General features: G+C 40.0%; 2 protein-coding genes across 2 annotated transcripts in view; both read left to right on the plus strand.

Annotated features, from left to right (window-relative positions):
- The window catches only part of dnah1 (dynein, axonemal, heavy chain 1), a 31,914-nt gene extending 30,771 nt beyond the window's left edge, over window positions 1-1,143 (plus strand). The window contains 2 exon segments of the mRNA XM_034681395.1: window positions 267-501; window positions 877-1,143. Of these exon segments, the coding sequence (XP_034537286.1) occupies window positions 267-501; window positions 877-998 (357 nt within the window). The 3' untranslated portion in view covers window positions 999-1,143.
- Window positions 1,144-1,227: 84 nt separating this feature from the next.
- mapkapk3 (MAPK activated protein kinase 3) lies at window positions 1,228-15,925 on the plus strand. The gene is made up of 10 exons (XM_034681408.1): window positions 1,228-2,185; window positions 7,317-7,456; window positions 9,951-10,015; window positions 10,257-10,336; window positions 10,449-10,575; window positions 10,717-10,792; window positions 10,926-11,050; window positions 12,493-12,578; window positions 12,696-12,776; window positions 14,776-15,925. The coding sequence occupies exons 1-10, from the start codon at window positions 1,889-1,891 to the stop codon at window positions 14,929-14,931; spliced, it is 1,233 nt and encodes a 410-aa protein (XP_034537299.1). The 5' UTR covers window positions 1,228-1,888; the 3' UTR covers window positions 14,932-15,925.
- The last annotated feature ends 2,183 nt before the right edge of the window (window positions 15,926-18,108 follow it).

Raw genomic sequence — 18,108 nt, forward strand, 5'->3', positions numbered from 1 at the left:
ACTAATTGATTTATTTCAGGGATAAACATTGTACTCATAATACTCTGTCTGACTTCTTAATTTCAATCAATCAATCTTTATTTATATGGTACCAAATCACAACAAATGTAATCTCAACACGCTTTACAAACAGAGCAGGTCTAGATCATACTCTATATCAGCCTGTAGTAAACTAGCAGGTCTTGTTTCTTTTAATTGTGATGGTTGAAACAGTATTAACTATCATCCTAAATCTCCATTTCTTTTCTAAACCTCTCGTTTCTCAGGTAACAGTGAAGTCAGTGTCAGAGATAACAGAGAAACCAAACACGGGCTGCTACATCCATGGTCTATTCCTGGAGGGGGCTCGGTGGGATAACAAGGAAGGTCAGCTCAGGGATTCTAGGCCCAAGGAGCTCTACACAGAAATGGCCATCATCTGGCTCATTCCCAAACCCAATCGCAAACCACCACCAAGTGGGGTCTACGTATGCCCCATCTACAAGACACTCACGCGTGCCGGTTGGTATGCGCAGTGACTGATCAAGAGATTTATGAAATACATCCTCTTTGGTGTGGAAATGGCTGAACAGAAGATTTTAGTTTATCATTAACCCTGTTTTTCAGTGTGACTTGATGTCAGGCTGCTTGCTCTTGTGTTTGTGTGTATCTCCTGTTCGTGGTTTTATTACTTACCCAAAATAGACTCCAGTTAGTGTCCTGTTTCACGAAGCGTCTAAATGTGCAGCTCTGTATTTTCCACCCACAGCTTGAAGCCAACACCTTGTGCTGGCACATTGGGCCTGCTCAGAAACATTTGCTTCCGTGCAACGATGGAAAAATACAAACTATCCATGATTTTTACCCTTCACTGACCTGCTTTGTTTGCTTTTACAGGGACTCTGTCTACAACCGGTCATTCTACCAACTATGTGATCGCAGTGGAGCTGCCTACAGATCACAGTCAGGGACACTGGATCAAACGGGGGGTCGCCCTCATCTGTGCACTGGATTACTGAACACAAACACATGCACAAAAAGAAAAAGCACCTGTCATAACTCTGTCTCTTTATTTTTACACCATGATTATAATTACAGTTCTGGCTAATAAGAAAATAAGCCATGAGACTACTTCAAATGTAAAATAAATGATATTCACCAAGATGCCATTTTAGTGTAACATTGTTTTGTATTTTTTTGTATAGTTTTAATTACTCTTTTCTTTGGAGGAAAACAAACATTGAGAGAGAGAGAGAGCATACTTTACTGTTACTTTTCAAACATCCACTTACATTCAATCCATTTCTCTGATGAGCTAAGAGTGCCCAGTGATGATTGAACTGAATATACGTCCTGCTCCTTTAAGGCGACCTCATAGGTACTGTTGAGAAATATGACTTAACTGTAGGAGGGTGGTGCTTAAACCAACAGTGACAGTGACTGGCCATGTGAACACAACCACAGGACTCCCGATGAACGGGAAGCTGAGATCACCAGGATCAAAAGAGAATCCTCACCGCTTCTGTCTGCTCGAAACTCCTCTGACTGGAGTTTAATTTTTTGTGATATTCAGATGTTCATAAGTGTTTGGACAGCCCCAAGGAGACAGTCTCCACCGAGTGACAGAATAGTTCTTAACTAAATAAGTAAACGTTTTAGTCAAATAAGAATGAATAGTTATTTAGTTGTGTAAACAATGTCAGCGGTTTTCTAATCTACACCGCAGACTCAGTTGGATTACTGTGCTGAGTCCCCACAGAGCTGCGCTGTCCAGGACAACCACACGCGCCAGCGGCATCTTCCTCGCAGCTTTACGCAGTTACCGGAGGAAAGCAGGAGTCATCGCCTCACTTTGGTGAATTACTCACTCTTTCTTCTACTGCTGGTGAAAAAACAAGCCGGTGTGACCATGCTACAGAATGAAAATGAAAAGGACAACCCACTGCAGGCGCCAAAGGCTGAACCTGAGCCGGACTCCCCAGATGATGACCAGAAGAAGCAGCCGCCCGCTCTCCCAGCGGCGGAGGGAGAGGACGCGGATGGCGGGTCCGTTCACTTTCCCTTGCCCATTCATCCCAAACTGGACATAAAGCGTCACGCAGTGACGGACGATTATAAGATCTCCACACAGGTCCTGGGCTTAGGGATCAATGGCAAAGTCCTCCAATGCTTCAACAAAAAGACAGGAGAGAAGTGCGCGCTGAAGGTACTGAAGTCACCTGACAGTGTTTGAAACATGGTAGACCCCCTCAGTCACAAACGTCCTCATTGAAACCAACTTGCCGGGTTATTACATGTTATACTGAACCGTAAACTTTTATTGTTGAATTATTGCGTTACTTTCTTATATCTAGTTCATATACCTGCAGTCTAAAGTAAGGTAATTAGTTTAAGTTTCTTAATTTTCAAAACTGCATTGAAAGTAGATCTTAATGACTGTGTTGTTAAACATCAAGAGGTGTGTGAGACAGTTTCAGTTAATAAACAGCTATTATTGTCCTGTCCTATAAATCAGTTTGAAACAATAAGCCGCAGACTGTGCTTTTGGTGATGAATCTCCAAATCCATTTTAGATGAAGCCACAGATTGGTCCCGTAAAACAAACAAGTCTAAGTTTCATACCAGGATAGATCGTTAATAACTGTCTTTTTCTATGATAAGTGGCAGCCTGGGATGGTAGCATGTTTGGTCCTTGTGTGAAACATCTAAGTGTGAGAAAGTTCACCTGTAAATTTGTTGCCAAGACTCAAAAACTCTGACCTTTATTGAGGTCAGACTTGTGTAACAGACACAGGGGTCAGACTCAGACTGAGGCTTGTAATAGAGAGTCTATAACTGGTGTGTTTGCATGTCATATACATGTTTCCTTCTGAGTTCACATGCTCAACATGTGGTAAGCCCGAATGTCATCATGGTGTTTCGTGGAAACAGCCTTTCTATGGATCAGATGCAAGTTATGGAACGCACTGCATTTGCTAGTGCAAGGTATACTATGCCTCATAGAGGCACATGCATTTTGACAGGGACACCACATACCAGGCAGGAGTGGTGGGAACCTGGGTACGCCTTCAGACATGCCTGGATGCACACTAGCACGGGTCGTCGGCTGTCACCTGTCACCACTGGGACACAGACTCAAAGAGATTTACTGGCTTACGATAATCTATCTGCTTCTGAGCTGCCTAACCTGGCAGCAGTGGTGTCACATGCTGGGCTGAAGGATAGAGAAAGAGACAGAGGATGACAAAGAGAGATAAACTGCGGCAAAAAATAGGGAGTCACAAACAGAAGACAAAAGGCCAAAAGGGAAAAGATGCTTAATGGCATCATGTCAGACTGAGTGAGGAGAACATAATTAGTGCTTAGAAACAGCCGCAGAGAGACAATGGTGTGTTTCTGGAAAACCTTGCGGCTATTTTTTAAAATGAATCAGATATATATTTTTATGTCAGAGCTGAGAAACAAGCAGGATTTGTAAACACAAGTGAGACTGATAAACCGTCTGCTGATGTTATCAGGATGATAAAGACCCATTATAGATTTATCAGTCACTATATTTGGTTTCAGAAATGCACATTTTGGTTCATCTCAACAGTATCAAAATAATGCTTGCAAGGATTTTGAGGTTGTGCTATCACATAGTTTTTCAAGTAGAGCCCGACAATGAGACTTTATAAAGTCAGATTCTTTCAGCATGTGTGTGGTAGAACATCAAAGGTGTCACTACACTGGGCAAGATTTGGTTGACAATTAACAAAACTGTAACATATTTTTTGACCGGCTCTTTGTTTCAGAGAGTGGTGTAGTGGTGTGTTACTCTGTGGAAAGGTTTTCTTGTCCATCCTCAAACTGCTGACAGCATCCGAAACACATTCATGTACAGTAGTGCCTGAAAGACTTCAGCAGGTCAGTGTGACCTCAGCTTCAAGACATCACAAACCCATCGTATTGATAATCTTTCCTCAAGTGTAGCGCTTACTGTAACATGTGTTTAACTGGACAGCAAGTCTTTGAGTGCACCTGCAGGGGTTTTATTGTACTTCATGCAATTTAAGCTCATTTATGACTTCCCCTGAATTTTTTACTCTCAAGGCGAAAGGAAATAATGGAGAGTTTTTGAAGTGGAGGGGGTGAGGAGAGTTGACCAGCTCACTAGCTTTTTAATTAAGTGTTGCTCTGAGCCCTAAACGTAATGGATGGGGATAGGATTAATCCACTTTACAGCAGAGCTGGAGGGGAGCCATCCTTTTAATGTAATGCACTTATAGTTATCAGGATTCTTTTAATGTGTCTGACTCCTGGGAAGAGAGGGACCCGGAGAGCCCTGTTGTGTACAGCAGAAAGCACGTATTTGTCCATATTTGTTTTAATGATTAAAACATCTTAGTGCAAAGAAAAATGCACAAGCTACAGGTTTGTGTACAGGTTTTCATTCACAGTCACGGCCTTCCCTTTATATTGTTTATGTGTGTGAGTTCATCTCTTGGCTCAGCACTTTGGCATGCTGGTGGCACATCTGGGTTTTCCTGTTGCAGCCACAGAGACCAAACTCCCGTGAGATTTCTCAGGGAGTTGGCCAAATGCTGCTTAAAAAGAGTCCCGGATCATATCCTGGCTCACTGCAGGCAGACAGTGCTGACAAATGAATTAATTTGTACCAGAGTTTTGGGTTTATATCTCCTGTGGCTCTTGAGGATCAGCTGCTTGTTGTTTACTTGAGGCTCATTTTGTGCAATATGGAGATCTATCAGTTTCTATTAGATTGTCTTAAACTATTACAAGGCCCATACTGGTTGAGGATCTTTGTAATATTCAAAAGACTGGATGTGTGTTGGTGTTGAACACGCCAGCTGTATGTTCAGCATGGGCAAATGTAATCTTTTTACTCCCTCAGTTACCTCTGATATAGAAAACTCAACTTGTGTGTTGAATGTAGAGTAAAATTTTGTATTGTATTGAGTATGTTGGGTGAGTGAGTTTTGATATTTTGGTTTGAATGAAAATGTAAGTGACAATCAGCGGAAGTTTAGGGTTACATAGTTGTTTCTTATCATTTCTATGCTGTGCTAGCTGTGTGGTCCTATTGTCAGTTTTCCACTTAAAGTAAGACTGAAATAATTTGGATGGATTGCCTAGAGATTTAATAAAAGTAGGGAGATGATTCTGCCATTCTGTCAAAACTTTCTTTTCAAAGTAACTGTCCTTATGTAACATTTCAACTAATTTAAAACTTGTTTTGAAAGCAAAAAGCCCAGCATGAAAACGTACCCTATTCAGTGGCCTCAGCTATACTCTGTACTTGGTGCTAATGAACAAATGTAAGCCTGCTAAACTAAGCAACTGAACCTTCACACTTCACTTTAACACATAGGCACATAAGCGTTAAGTTTGCTGGCATGAGCTGGAAGCTAACATCACCATGGACTTTTTCACATCTTTTAAAACATCTTTTCAAAGGATTAACAATCTCATAGAAGTGTTCTAATTAAAATCTGGATTTTAGCTGTAACATATTTGTTGTGGAGCAGTGGAGCATTACCTTCAGATTATAGACTTAGGAAAGGGGTTTCAGCAATCATTACTCACCTCCTAGACTGTTTTATTGCAGACTTTATGACAGACGCTTTATAGAAGTCTAGAAGTTGTAAAGATAAACCTGCTTTTATCAGATGAGAGCAACGCTTTAACTGCAGCTAATATGTAAAATAGAGTAAATGTTAGAATTGTATGTGTGTGTGTGTGTTTGTGTGTGACAGAGAGAGATGAGAGTTGCTCTGCTGTTAAACTCACTGGTTATTTTTAGGTTCAGGTATGTGTGTTTCAATGTGTTATAGTCTCTATGAGATCTGATTGGTTAAGAGGAGTTTGAGGTTGGTTGATTGGTTTATTGCAGATCAGAGTCTGGAACACATTGAGTCATGATGATGTCTCCTTGCACAAGAACAAACTCTATCAGAAGATTTACCGCGTCTGTTGTCCTAATACTGCTTTCTGTTTGATTTTAATATACAACATCCTCTTTTATTGTAGCCTATTCTGGCCTATAACAGGAAATTAAAGCAACAAGCTCACATGCTGTCTGCTCTTATTACAGCCATAAAGATATGAATGAACACACCTACACAACAGTTTGCTAAATTCAGGCCAACATGTAGTAGTGGATCAGACAAAGATGTTCCCGGAAACCCTCAACTTCTACTTTCAACACCCTGCTGCTCCGAAACACTCAGCCCTTACTTCCTCTTTGTTGTTGGCTAGCTAACACTCAGAGCTGGGTGCATTTGGAGTTCTCAGGAAACATGAAGTTGTTTTCACATCCCTCTTTAGAATTTAACTGAAATGACATAAATGTTCAGTTCACATTTAAAGACAGTCACTTGTTCAGGAACACTGGTGTAGTGTGTGTGTGTGTGTGTGTGTGTGTGTGTGTTTGTGCGTGCGAGTGTTTGTGTGTGTCTATATGTGTGTCGGTCATATGTCATTGAGTCAGCCTCTGGGTGATTTGTACACTCGGCTCAATATGTGACCAGACCAGCCTTGTGAACTGTGGGAGACCACTCCGTCAGTGTCACATCCAAAAATACCCCCTGACTGAAGATGTGTGCTATGCTTATATCCCCCACCTGCTGCATGTGTTTATGTGTGTGTGTGTGTGTGTGTGTGTGTGTGTGTGTGTGTGTGTGTGTTGGTGGGTGGGTGGGTGGGTGTGTGTGTGCGTGTGCGTGTGTTTGCATATGTTTATCAGCTAAAGTCAAACACACATCCTGTCTTGTGACCACATTACAGCTCAAGGCTATTATTTGTTTGCTTAAGGACTTAAATGTTTAGCATGAAGACAGTGACAAGACATGGCTGTAACTATCTAGCACATTATCACACGTCTGTTCATTAACCTTTTAATGTTTTTTTTAAACATGTACTGACTGACCAACTTCCCAAGGCTCATTTTAAAGAACAGAAAAAGAAATGTTTCTCTGTAGAGAACCTACTACTAATAAGTATTTCACATATTTGAATGTTAAATAAAGTTACACATACAGATTCTATTAATCAGTTAATCAATGATCAAAGTAATCAACATCTGGTCATCTTCATATGTTAGTAGAAAAGCTGTGTATATAAGTTAAGCTTACACTTTTAAAGCTGTCCTAAATTACAGCTTATTCTGAAACGTTTCACAAAAACTTCATTTCACCATTATCTTGTGATTAATCTGAGACTAGTTATACATTAGCACAGTAGCAGTGTTGAATGTAGGAGCAGTTGTGTAGTTCATCAGTCGTGTTGTTAGTGATGTTATTTTGTGTTCATTAATTGACTCTCTCTGTTTCTCCCAGATTCTCTATGACAGTCCCAAAGCCAGACGAGAAGTGGAGCTCCACTGGACAGTATCAGGAGGACCGTATATTGTTCGAATCCTCAGTCTGTATGAAAACATGCATCATGGGAAGAAGTGCCTGCTCATCATTATGGAGTGGTAGGGATCACATTTCACAACTCTCAAAATTCACAGCTTTGTCTTACTTCTTGACATGTTTTATTCATCTCAAAACTTCTTCTTATTTAAGCACATACTAAAATCAAATAAACAGAAGGATCAACTTTACCTGTGAAAACAATTAAATATTACAAGATTTAAAGTCATTTTCCCTAAAACCAACACTGATTTATGAGTCCTGAAAAGTTGACATAAAGGAGATTATAGATAAAATACAAGTGGTGAGTCCTTCTATTTTTATGTAGCCCTCAAAACTGGCAACACAGCTCAGTGTGATGAATTTCCATAAATGACAGCTCTGAGCTTGTGCACCACTCTTTACCAGGAGGATGTGACTCTATCTCATTGCCTCTTTTAAACTAAAATTAACCGCTGTCATGAAAGGGGAAGTTACAATCCCTCTACTTGGTGTACACAAATTTCCGTCTTAACATTTTAATGACAAGCACCTTTTTCTGTGACGAAACATTTATACCTAAGTCATTCCCCAGTCATCCTCAAGCTGCTTCATAATTTCTGTAGACCACTTACTGGGAAAAATGTAGCTTCTCTGAAGCGATTTTAAATCTGCTTTGAGACAGGAGGGATTTACATAGGCATACATGCAAAACCACTCCCACTCCTCAAGCAATTCTGCTTACTCCAATACATTTGTGGTTTTGCTTCGGTGTTGCAGACTCGAGATGGGTTGGAGCCAGACAAGCCAGCTGCTCTGTGGCTGGTTGCAAAACTAACACGTCTATATTCTGTCCCAGCACCAGAGGACCAAAGAAAACAGTGGCTATTTTTTTATTTTTAACAACAACATGCTGGCTATAGTTGCTGCTAATATATTTGCTGCTAATATATTTGTTTGTGCCAACCACTTAACCTCACAAAAGTGAATGTGATACATTTAAATACAAAGAAAGCTACTAGCAGCCTGTCTATAGGATCCAGTTTAGCTCCAGTCATGCCCATAACCAGGCAAATAGCCAATAGTAGTTTAGGATTTTCAGCTGGGGTGGCCAATCAGATTTCAAGGGGCAACCCTGCTGGACACCCCCCTGCCCGAGCCTCCCGTATGCATGTGTGTTTGTGTGCATCTGCTGTGAAAAAGGCTTAAGCTTGAGGGCAGAACATGATTCCATTTTGAAGGTCAGGCGTAAGTCCTGACACTGACAGGAGACAAAGAGCAGATGTTGGCACTGAAGGGGAGAAAGAAGGGCACAATTTCACCTGTCGTGATAACCAACATTATTCCAGTGAGGGTGTTAACAGTGTTAGTGTGTGTGAGTGCTTTGAAGTGCATACAGGTGAATGATCTTTGTACTCTTTTATTGCTCTCCTGTCGTGAGTGGAAAAAAACTCTAATTCAGAGGAAAGGGCAAAAGCACAGAGGATGAAATATACTGTTGTCTGTTCATTGGAATTTTGAAACAGTGACTACTAATTCTCATCTACACATTTTATGACACAGCCACTGTTTATGTGGTACTGTATGTAGTGACCTTGTGTGTGTGCATGTGTTTATACTCTTCCTGTATAAGAGCGGGTGGGTGGAGGAAGGCAGCACAGCCAAAAGTTGTCACTTCAACATAGAATCACACTCATTTTCTGCCTCTGTTTTATCTGTATGCTCATGAACCACAAAAAGTACGCTGTTACTCAATGAGCACTAACACATTCATACAGGAGCCAGGTTGGATAACGTGTGGTTGTGAGATCAGAGAGTGGGAGGCTTAAACATTTGATTCTGAAACGTCACCAAGTGTGTCTGCACAAAAAAAATGAAGGTCATAGGGTTCAGGTATGATGATGTAGGTTATGTGTTATAGATAATGAAACACAGTGCTGTTCCACAGAAATGTTTTGGTGCATTTTCTTCCACTGTCAGTGTTGGAGTAGTTTTTTCTGTTTTACTGAAACAGACTTTCTTTGGAATTCAACTTCACTTAAAATTTATTTTTGTGAGACAGTCAAAACTTTATTTGAAAGACTTCTGTGAAACAACCTAACCTTTTCATCCAACCCAGTGGCTTTAAGTGTTAATTCCAGTGTAGACTATGGTCCTAAATAAAACGTAAAAAATGAATGTTTTTCTAACTGATAGTTGAATTGATTAGCTGTTGTAAATTGTGGTTTTGTATGCACTTTCCGACTATTCTACTGGCCTACATATTTCAGTCAGTCGATCTTGTTTCTGCTGAGTTCAGCTGTTTCACTGTTGCTGTGATGCTTTAGTGCAAATCATCAACTTTACCAAGCACATGTATTACGCAGCTGAAGCCCCTTTTATGACTAATCATATTGCTCTTTCTCGGCTTCTTTACTAAACTGCAGTAAAAGAGGTTCATATTACTGAAAGTGTAAAACATTAAGCAATAATTGTATGTGTGTCGGTGTGCGTGTATTTGTGTGTGTGTGTGTGTGTGTGTGTGTGTGTGTGTGTGTGTGTGTGTGTGTGTGTGTGTGTGTGTGTGTGTGTGTCCAGCATGGAAGGCGGAGAGCTGTTTAACAGAATCCAGGCCAGAGGAGACCAGGCCTTCACTGAGAAAGGTGAGGACTGATGGAGGGATGTACCGGGATTACAAACACATTACAGGATGCCAGACAGAAAAATTGAGCCATTATATCCAGGAAACAGCAGTAAAATGTAGCCATAAAGCATCAGACAGGAAAGTGCAGAAAAGGAAAGAAAATATTTGACATGGCATCTGTGTTTCTTTTGTGACTTAAGTGGTTTGATGCTGGAACTGCTTCTGGTTTGAGAGAGTTTGTTTTCTTCTTTTCTTCCCAGAGGCTTCTGAGATCATGAGGGACATCGGCACGGCCATCGACTTTCTCCACAGTATAAACATCGCACACAGAGACATCAAGGTGCAGAGCAACAGAAAATATCACAAATTTATAAATGACACAGATTATATACTCTCTACATCAGTTCAAGGTCACTTGATAATTATTTTGTTGTTCCTCTGATCCTCACTAGCCAGAGAACCTGCTGTACACAAATAAAGAAAGGAACGGGGTCCTCAAATTAACTGACTTTGGCTTTGCTAAGGAGACAACGCTTCACAACCCTTTACAAACCCCCTGTTATACACCCTACTATGTGGGTAAGTCACTCTACAGGATTTTATTGTTTAACAGGAGTTTGACCAATTTTAATTTTTTGAATCTCTACAAAAGCTTTTCTCTGTCACTAATCCTCTTGTATAATTCGTATCTGTGTCTTTGTGTTTGTGTTTCATGATAAGCTCCTGAGGTTTTGGGTCCGGAGAAATATGACAAGTCATGTGACATGTGGTCTCTGGGCGTCATCATGTACATCCTGTGAGTAATGGAGTGTGATGGAGGTTGTAGGGGCTCCATGGATTAATCTGCAAATTATATTGTATGATAAATGTGTACTGATACATTCTAACAAGATGTAGTTTTAAAACTCGTATTGTGTTTGTCTCTGTAGGTTGTGTGGTTTCCCTCCATTTTACTCCAACACAGGCCAGGCCATCTCTCCGGGGATGAAGAGGAGGATCAGGATGGGCCAGTATGAATTCCCAAACCCGGAGTGGGCTGAGGTGTCACAGGAAGGTGAGAATGCCACCCAAATTGCAGAAAATGCTGACTATTCACTTTTCATCCTCTTAGCCCTCCTGTTATGTTAGTTTCCCAGGAACAGCAATAATGTTCCTTGGTAAATTTGACCTGGGGCATATTATATTCAATTATCCAAAAGTGTCAGAAGAACCTAAAAAAATCCCAATAAACATTTTTTAATCTCATTATTAACTCCATTACTAACCATTTAAATCAATATTTGGTGCAATAGTGTTCTTTAATCCTCACAGATCATACTTCAATGAGGATAACTCACTTGTTTTTGAGGAAAATTCTAGTTAAAACTTTTTAAAATGTACATTGGAAAGACCTAAATATAAAAACAATACTTTTACATGACATAGATTTTGTTTTATTTTATTTTTAATTAAATTTTTTTCTTTTTTTTGTGAAGTGATATTGATATATATTAACAAGAGACACCTCATCTGTCACATGCCGCCCAGATTTTTAGGCTGTTTTTAGCTGGTTTGGAAGGCATATATTGCCTAAAATGTGAAATGAACCATTTCAATTTTATATGTTGATTACACCTATTACGCCAAGCCAAGACGTTTCATACTGAAAAAATACTTTTAACATTTTTTTTTTGATTTTTGAACTTTAAAAAGGGTCAATTTGACCCACAACATAACAGGAGGGTTAAGGGTACAACACAGCCTGTATTTATTGAATATTAAACCAATATTCATATTTATAAGGAGTAATTGCTGATTTACTTTTATATGAAGGTTAAAGGTTAATACGAATTTACTCACTCAGCAATCTAGTTTGTTTGAAATATACTTTTAAAAATAGCCAAGTTGAACAGAGATCAGTGAACTATTGACTCTCCTCCAACAGGTTTACTGGAAGACGCAGATAAATATTTTCTCAGACAAATCTCAAAATGTGATCAGCTACAGCTGGTTACAGCACATGTACATCCTATGTGTCATCCACTTTGCTGTTAGACGGCCACAGTTTACATCATTGTGCTGTAACACATCTTCAAACTTCAGGCGTTTTTTGCAGAGTACAGCCTCTGTAAACATATTTCAGCTATGGTTTGGTAAACTAAGGTCTCTATTTGCCTTTGCTGTAGGCATAGGTCACCCTGGTTCATCGCCCACGCTCACTGACAGTATTTCCTAGAGATTGTCTGATGACTTACAATAAACGGTCATACCCAAACTGCTGTGAGACAGATAACTCAAATACAAAGCTGTCCACCTTTACAAAGAAAACAACAGAACATGGGAACATGCAATTATTTTTCTCAATCTCACTTTCTCTCTGCACTAATACTATTCTCTGAGTGATTAGGCCTGTCTGTCTCTGAGACCAGGACAAGCTTTATGAGACACACAACGTGTACACGTGTGATTCTTGTTGCTTATTATGTAAGTAACTTTGATCTGCTTTCGCTCCGTCAGCTAGAGACCTAATCCATCAGCTGCTGAAGACAGACCCTAACGAGAGAATGACCATCACTCAATTTATGAACCATCCTTGGATTAATGTAAGAATCTCTGTGCCAAGTACAAATAGACATCATGAACTTCCTGTTTCTGTGTGTACTTCTTTGCTCATTATCTTAATATGTTTGTCTTTGTGTTTGGGTGCGTGAACTCTGCAGCAGTCCATGGTGGTTCCTCCCACTCCGCTCCACACCACCCGGGTTCTGACTGAGGACAGAGAAATGTGGGAGGATGTGAAGGTCAGAAAAGAAACAACACTGACACCTTCTGGTCACTTATGTACATTACAAACACTCACTGCTGAGTGTCAAACTGTCAAACTTCAGGTTGATCCCAGCTTTGCAGGGGCACTGCAGTAGAGAAGTGTTACATCTCAATAAAACTAAGGGTGTGAGGAAAAATGTTCAAAAATCAACACTGGCTCAGATATCAGGAGGGCAAGACCATTTTATGAGAAAAGCCCCAAAAATGATGCTTCCTACATTTCCAAGAATTCAACTAATGAGCATCTTTCATAAGGCCTTGCATGCACCCATATTTTTATCTCACCTTTTTTATATAGTAGTTACTTATAATTTTTCAGCCTTCAATGTCAGTTATTAAAACATTTCAAAATGGAGTTTTTTTGTGCATCATTATGGTGATAGTCTCTCAACAACCACCAGATGGAAGCAGAGATCACAGTTCAAGTCAACATTGTGGTGCAACATTCAATATAAATACACACACACACAAACACACTCACGGCTCATCATTTAACACAAGCGGTTAAACACAATGGTGTTCAGCAGCCCTGCATCATTCTCTTCAACTTATTATATTTTTAAAGAAAGAATGTGTTAAAAGAACCGTAAGTCCTGAGGCTCTCTTGAAGTCACGGTGGGGTTAATTCACTAACTGTACTAAATGTATCTGATATGATTTCACATTGTTCTCCGGCAGCTGTAAATGTGAACAAAACGTTTTTGTGAAATGGCACATTCTTTCACAACAGCTGAATGAGCAGGTTTCAAGCGATAAGGTATGAAAGGTTCATTTCTCAGAAATGATAAGCACACGTGTTTGTACCACTATTGTTTTGTTCTATGATTGGCAGTGTTACATTGCGTAAAAAATTTCAGAGATTGCACTCTTAACCAACCACTTCTCCAAACGTACAAAAACAGGACATTATACAAAGGTAGTGTGGATCTCAACTGTGGCTTTTATAAGGCCACGTTTCTCCAAACTCTAAAAAAGTTTCCAGAAAAGTTTTCAACCTAGTACACCTTTGTATAAACCTTCCTTTTACTACAAATACATTTAGTGAAATACTGTGTACTGTGGAACAGCAGAGGAAAAAGTAGTTTTACATCTTTGGAACATCATTTATTAACACCAGGATTGCTTCGGAAGAAGATCAGACTAACATGTGGAAGAGAAACAGAGACGAAAGCCAGGAGCCTGTCATCTTATGATACAGTATCAGAAACAGCTGGCCTTGCTCTGTCCAAAGGTTACAAAAATCTGTACACAAACACCTCTAAAATCACCAATTAACATGTAACATGTCCCCTTGTATGACTAAGTAAGTCTTAACTAAAAGAGAACTTAATGGTTGTCTGTGTTTTAAGTCATGGCAGGGAGCAGGCCCTGCCTGAGTTCTCCACAAGTTGCCTGAAAAACGTTTCCTGGCTGGAAATAGTTCAGTACAGTACCCCTGTAAAAACCTAGACCTAAAAGTCTTGATGCTATTGATCATAGTTATTTTTTGGTCACAGATTTAACAATCATGATATTTCTATGTTACAAGTGAGTTGTAAAGGTACAGGGTTCATGTTATTGCCTTTGGACAGCACAGAGGCTAACTGTTTTCCCCTGCTTCCATTCTTAGTGCTTAGCTAAAGTAATCAGCAGCATGAAAAAGCTGAATATGTACTGTCAATCAGTCTTCTCATCGGAGACTTAGTAATCAGGCAAATATATGCATTGGTGAAAGGCTTAACTGTTACTTTAATCATGTATGCACTGATTGGCAGTTTAAATTTCTTAGATGTAGAAGGTGAATCAATCATTTTAAAACTCCAATAGCAGTTGTTTATATCCTGTGCAAAGGTGGGTAAGATAATGACCCAACAAAGGTTTGTCATAACAGATGTGCCCTGTATAGTATTGCCCCCAGTCCTTAGTATTAACTTTGACTTGTCCTTTGTGGAGCAACCCAGACCTTCATCTGATCCTCTGCTCTGTCTGTCACAGGAAGAGATGACCAGTGCTTTGGCAACCATGCGCGTAGACTACGACCAGGTGAAAATCAAAGATCTTGACACTTCCAGCAACCCACTGCTCAACAAAAGACGCAAGAAGGCTGCTGGAGGGGGCAAGAGTGGATCCACGGTGTGTCAAAGTCAGTGAGACACACAGGACTGTTTGGGAAATCTGGGCAGAACTGCCAAAGATTTATAAAAGCAGCTCAGAAGGAAGAGGAGAGAAGCATTAGAGACCAGCACGGGACTCTTGATGGACTGAATGCTAAGGAAATGTTCTTTGAAATAAAGGGACAATAGTCAGAGCTGGACATTTGTGCGATATGATAGCATCTGTTTCTCCTGTCAGTGTGTAAATCAACAAGCTCTGATGAGTGTGAGTTTCTATTTTTAATTATGTTTCATTTATGTAAGTCATTTTTGGATCTTGCCAATTTGTAAGAGTGTCTGTGGGCAGACATGATGTTTTTGTAGTGATCATGGTTGTGTATTTGAATGCTGGGTTGCCTACTTTAGGACGCCTGTGTAACTATGCAGTAGTGCACGAAACCTCTGCATAGACAGACAATCCAACTGTGGTCAGACTGTGAAACTAGAACCCTCACTTTTACCTGTGTTGTCTTAATGTTTTCTGTCTTTTGCTGCCTTCTTTTTAGGGATTCCAGCAAAGTCTGATACTGACTGTCTTGTCAATAAAATGTAACCAACACTCGCAAGGGAGTGTTTAACATCGAAGCAACAATAAAAAGGCTCACACGTACTTTTAAGTGGTAAATTTCACTTAGTGTCATGCTGCAGATCATCGCTTTGTGCTCTTGAGAAAGCTGTTGGAGGAAGAGCCCAGTCTGCTTCCTGTCAGAGTGAGGACACATCTTCTTTGTGGAGTGGTGGAGTGATTGTTAGATTTACTACATGGATGACTTGTGACACTTGGAAACAGCTTTCTGCGTGGATAAGTGTGCGTATGTGTGGGTTTATGGAGGTGAAGTAAAAGGCTTCCTATAAATAAGGGCCTGAGTTTCACTTCATGTTCAAACATAAGCAAAACATCACAACCTGCAATAATGAACACTTCATATGTAAGCCACCTCTAAACCATGTGCATTTGTCTATATGGTTGTAAATAAAAGTTTTTAAAGTAACACTGCAGTGGTGCTGTGCAGGTTTTAACTTATGTGGACTTAGTAACCATCAGTTTTGTGACTTTGCCTCTCAGGCTTTGTGAGGCTGCTTTAAATAGCAGCAGTGAAGTAGTTATTTGGGACGCAGCCATCTGACTTTGTGTTCGCCTGGAAAAGGTCAACATTATTATGCTTAGATTATATGGTAAGAACCTTTCCCCCACTTCGATCACATGGCACTCTGCAGTATTTAGGGAAGAGGTTAGGGGAAGCTAATCATAAGAAGTTCATGGATTCCCTGCTGTAAATATGGGACATCAGCCATGATTCAATGTGGCCCAAATAAAGTCTGAACTCTCAGCTGTTGTTTGGTGCTCCAGATAGAAGCTCTTAAATTAAGACAAGTAGAAACTGACAGAGAGTATTTGTGGGTGGAATTTCACAGCATGTTGCAAATAACACATTTCCTCATAGGGAAGCAGTGGTTTAGTATTTTTCCTTTGTTAGTAAGCAGAAGAGTGTCATCATGATTACAACATGCGTGTGCAACACTGACACAGCAGCGCTGTCTACACTTCCTGCTTGTGTTGTTCCACTAATTTTCTTCTTGGTAAGTTGACAAACACCACAGTTCTTCACAATGACATTAAGAGAACATCTGAATACAGCAGCAGCCAACAGCAAAAGGTCAAGGGTCAAATGTAAGATTCACTAATAGGTCAGTCGTTTCCTCAGTATTCACAGGGGACACATGGTTCTGATTTGAGTACATGTTTGTTTGTTTGTTTTTTCCTATTCAAATCTCATTAGTTGTCGTAAAACTGTCCCTCTGTTGCCTGGGGAGCTTCAGTGCAAGTTCCAGCCTGTGCAGTGTCCCAGTATTGATTCATAAAGCCTACAGTTGATCCAATATCAGCAACAGACAAAGACTGAATTCACTTACAGACAACATCATGTCTTGTTCAAAACTTACCAGTCAAAGTTGCCTGTAAATATGCAGCCATTTTCTGATTTTCATTATTTAGTTGAAAAGATGGGGTGATGGAGGACAAAACTGGTGGTGTAGCAAAAATAACATCATGCACATTACAACATACTTTTGTTTGACAAAAGTGTCACACCGAGCAGGACTATATAATTTGTGTTTCAAACTATGGGCTCTGTGATAAGACACACTGAGACAGGTCTGACCAGTGTCTTATACATTGAATGTTTGTGGTGCGCTGCCTGAGGCATGGGTGTGAGGCATACAGGGGGAGAGTAGGATGGGTGAGGTGGGGGTGGAGGGTACTTAACTTTGCCCTTAAGGAAGGAATGTGTCGCAGGTTGTTAGAGAGCCATGTGACCTTCAAATGAATCCTTCTGAGCTCCACTGGTCCCCCATGTTTTATGACTTTTACGGCGTGTACATCAAAACAAATCCCTGATGTCTGTTTCTATGTCTCCCATGTGTGTGATTGTCTCAACTATACAGTAACAGGTATTGTGTTTGACAATTAGTAACATTATTATCATACATGCTGCTGATAAGGGTGTCATAACGGATGCTAATATAGCTTTATTAGAAGAGTGTCTGTGCTTTGTCTTGACATCAAATATACTTCATTTCATAACATTTGTTCTTGTTCTCGTATGTACGTCGCTTTGGATAAAAGCGTCTGCTAAATGACATTGTAACATTGTAAAATGACATTGTAACATTTCATACAGGGTTTAGTGGCTGAGAGATGATCTAGGGTCTGTGATGTATATAACACTTGAAATGACCATTGCATGTCTGAAGAATGTATGTTCAACCTCCCAAACTGCATCCTCATTTACCCTTTTCATTGATAATGCTGGGTTTTGGCAATGAGGATAATTTGTTAGGGTATAGAAAAAAAAAAAAAATTATCCTGATTTGAACTTTAAAAAAAAATCCAGTTTCCCATTCAGACAGCTGCAGTCCACAGGTATTTTGTTTACACAACCTGTGCACTGTTATCCTGTCTTTTGGGACTCATATTACTGTTCTGAGTCATCAGGGCCTTGTTTTTGTTTCTGGCACCCTATCTGTGACTTGATCAGTCATTGCTACAGGATTTAAAAGAAATGTTTATTAATCCTTATTCTGAAACGTGGATGACAACAGCCTGACATACAAAGATCCCTTCTCCAAACAAAAGGTTACACTCATGCTTTGGGTGTGTCATGGTAATCAGTTT

Source organism: Notolabrus celidotus, chromosome 1 (genome assembly GCF_009762535.1).
Source record: "Notolabrus celidotus isolate fNotCel1 chromosome 1, fNotCel1.pri, whole genome shotgun sequence".
In the NCBI taxonomy this organism is placed as follows: domain Eukaryota; kingdom Metazoa; phylum Chordata; class Actinopteri; order Labriformes; family Labridae; genus Notolabrus; species Notolabrus celidotus.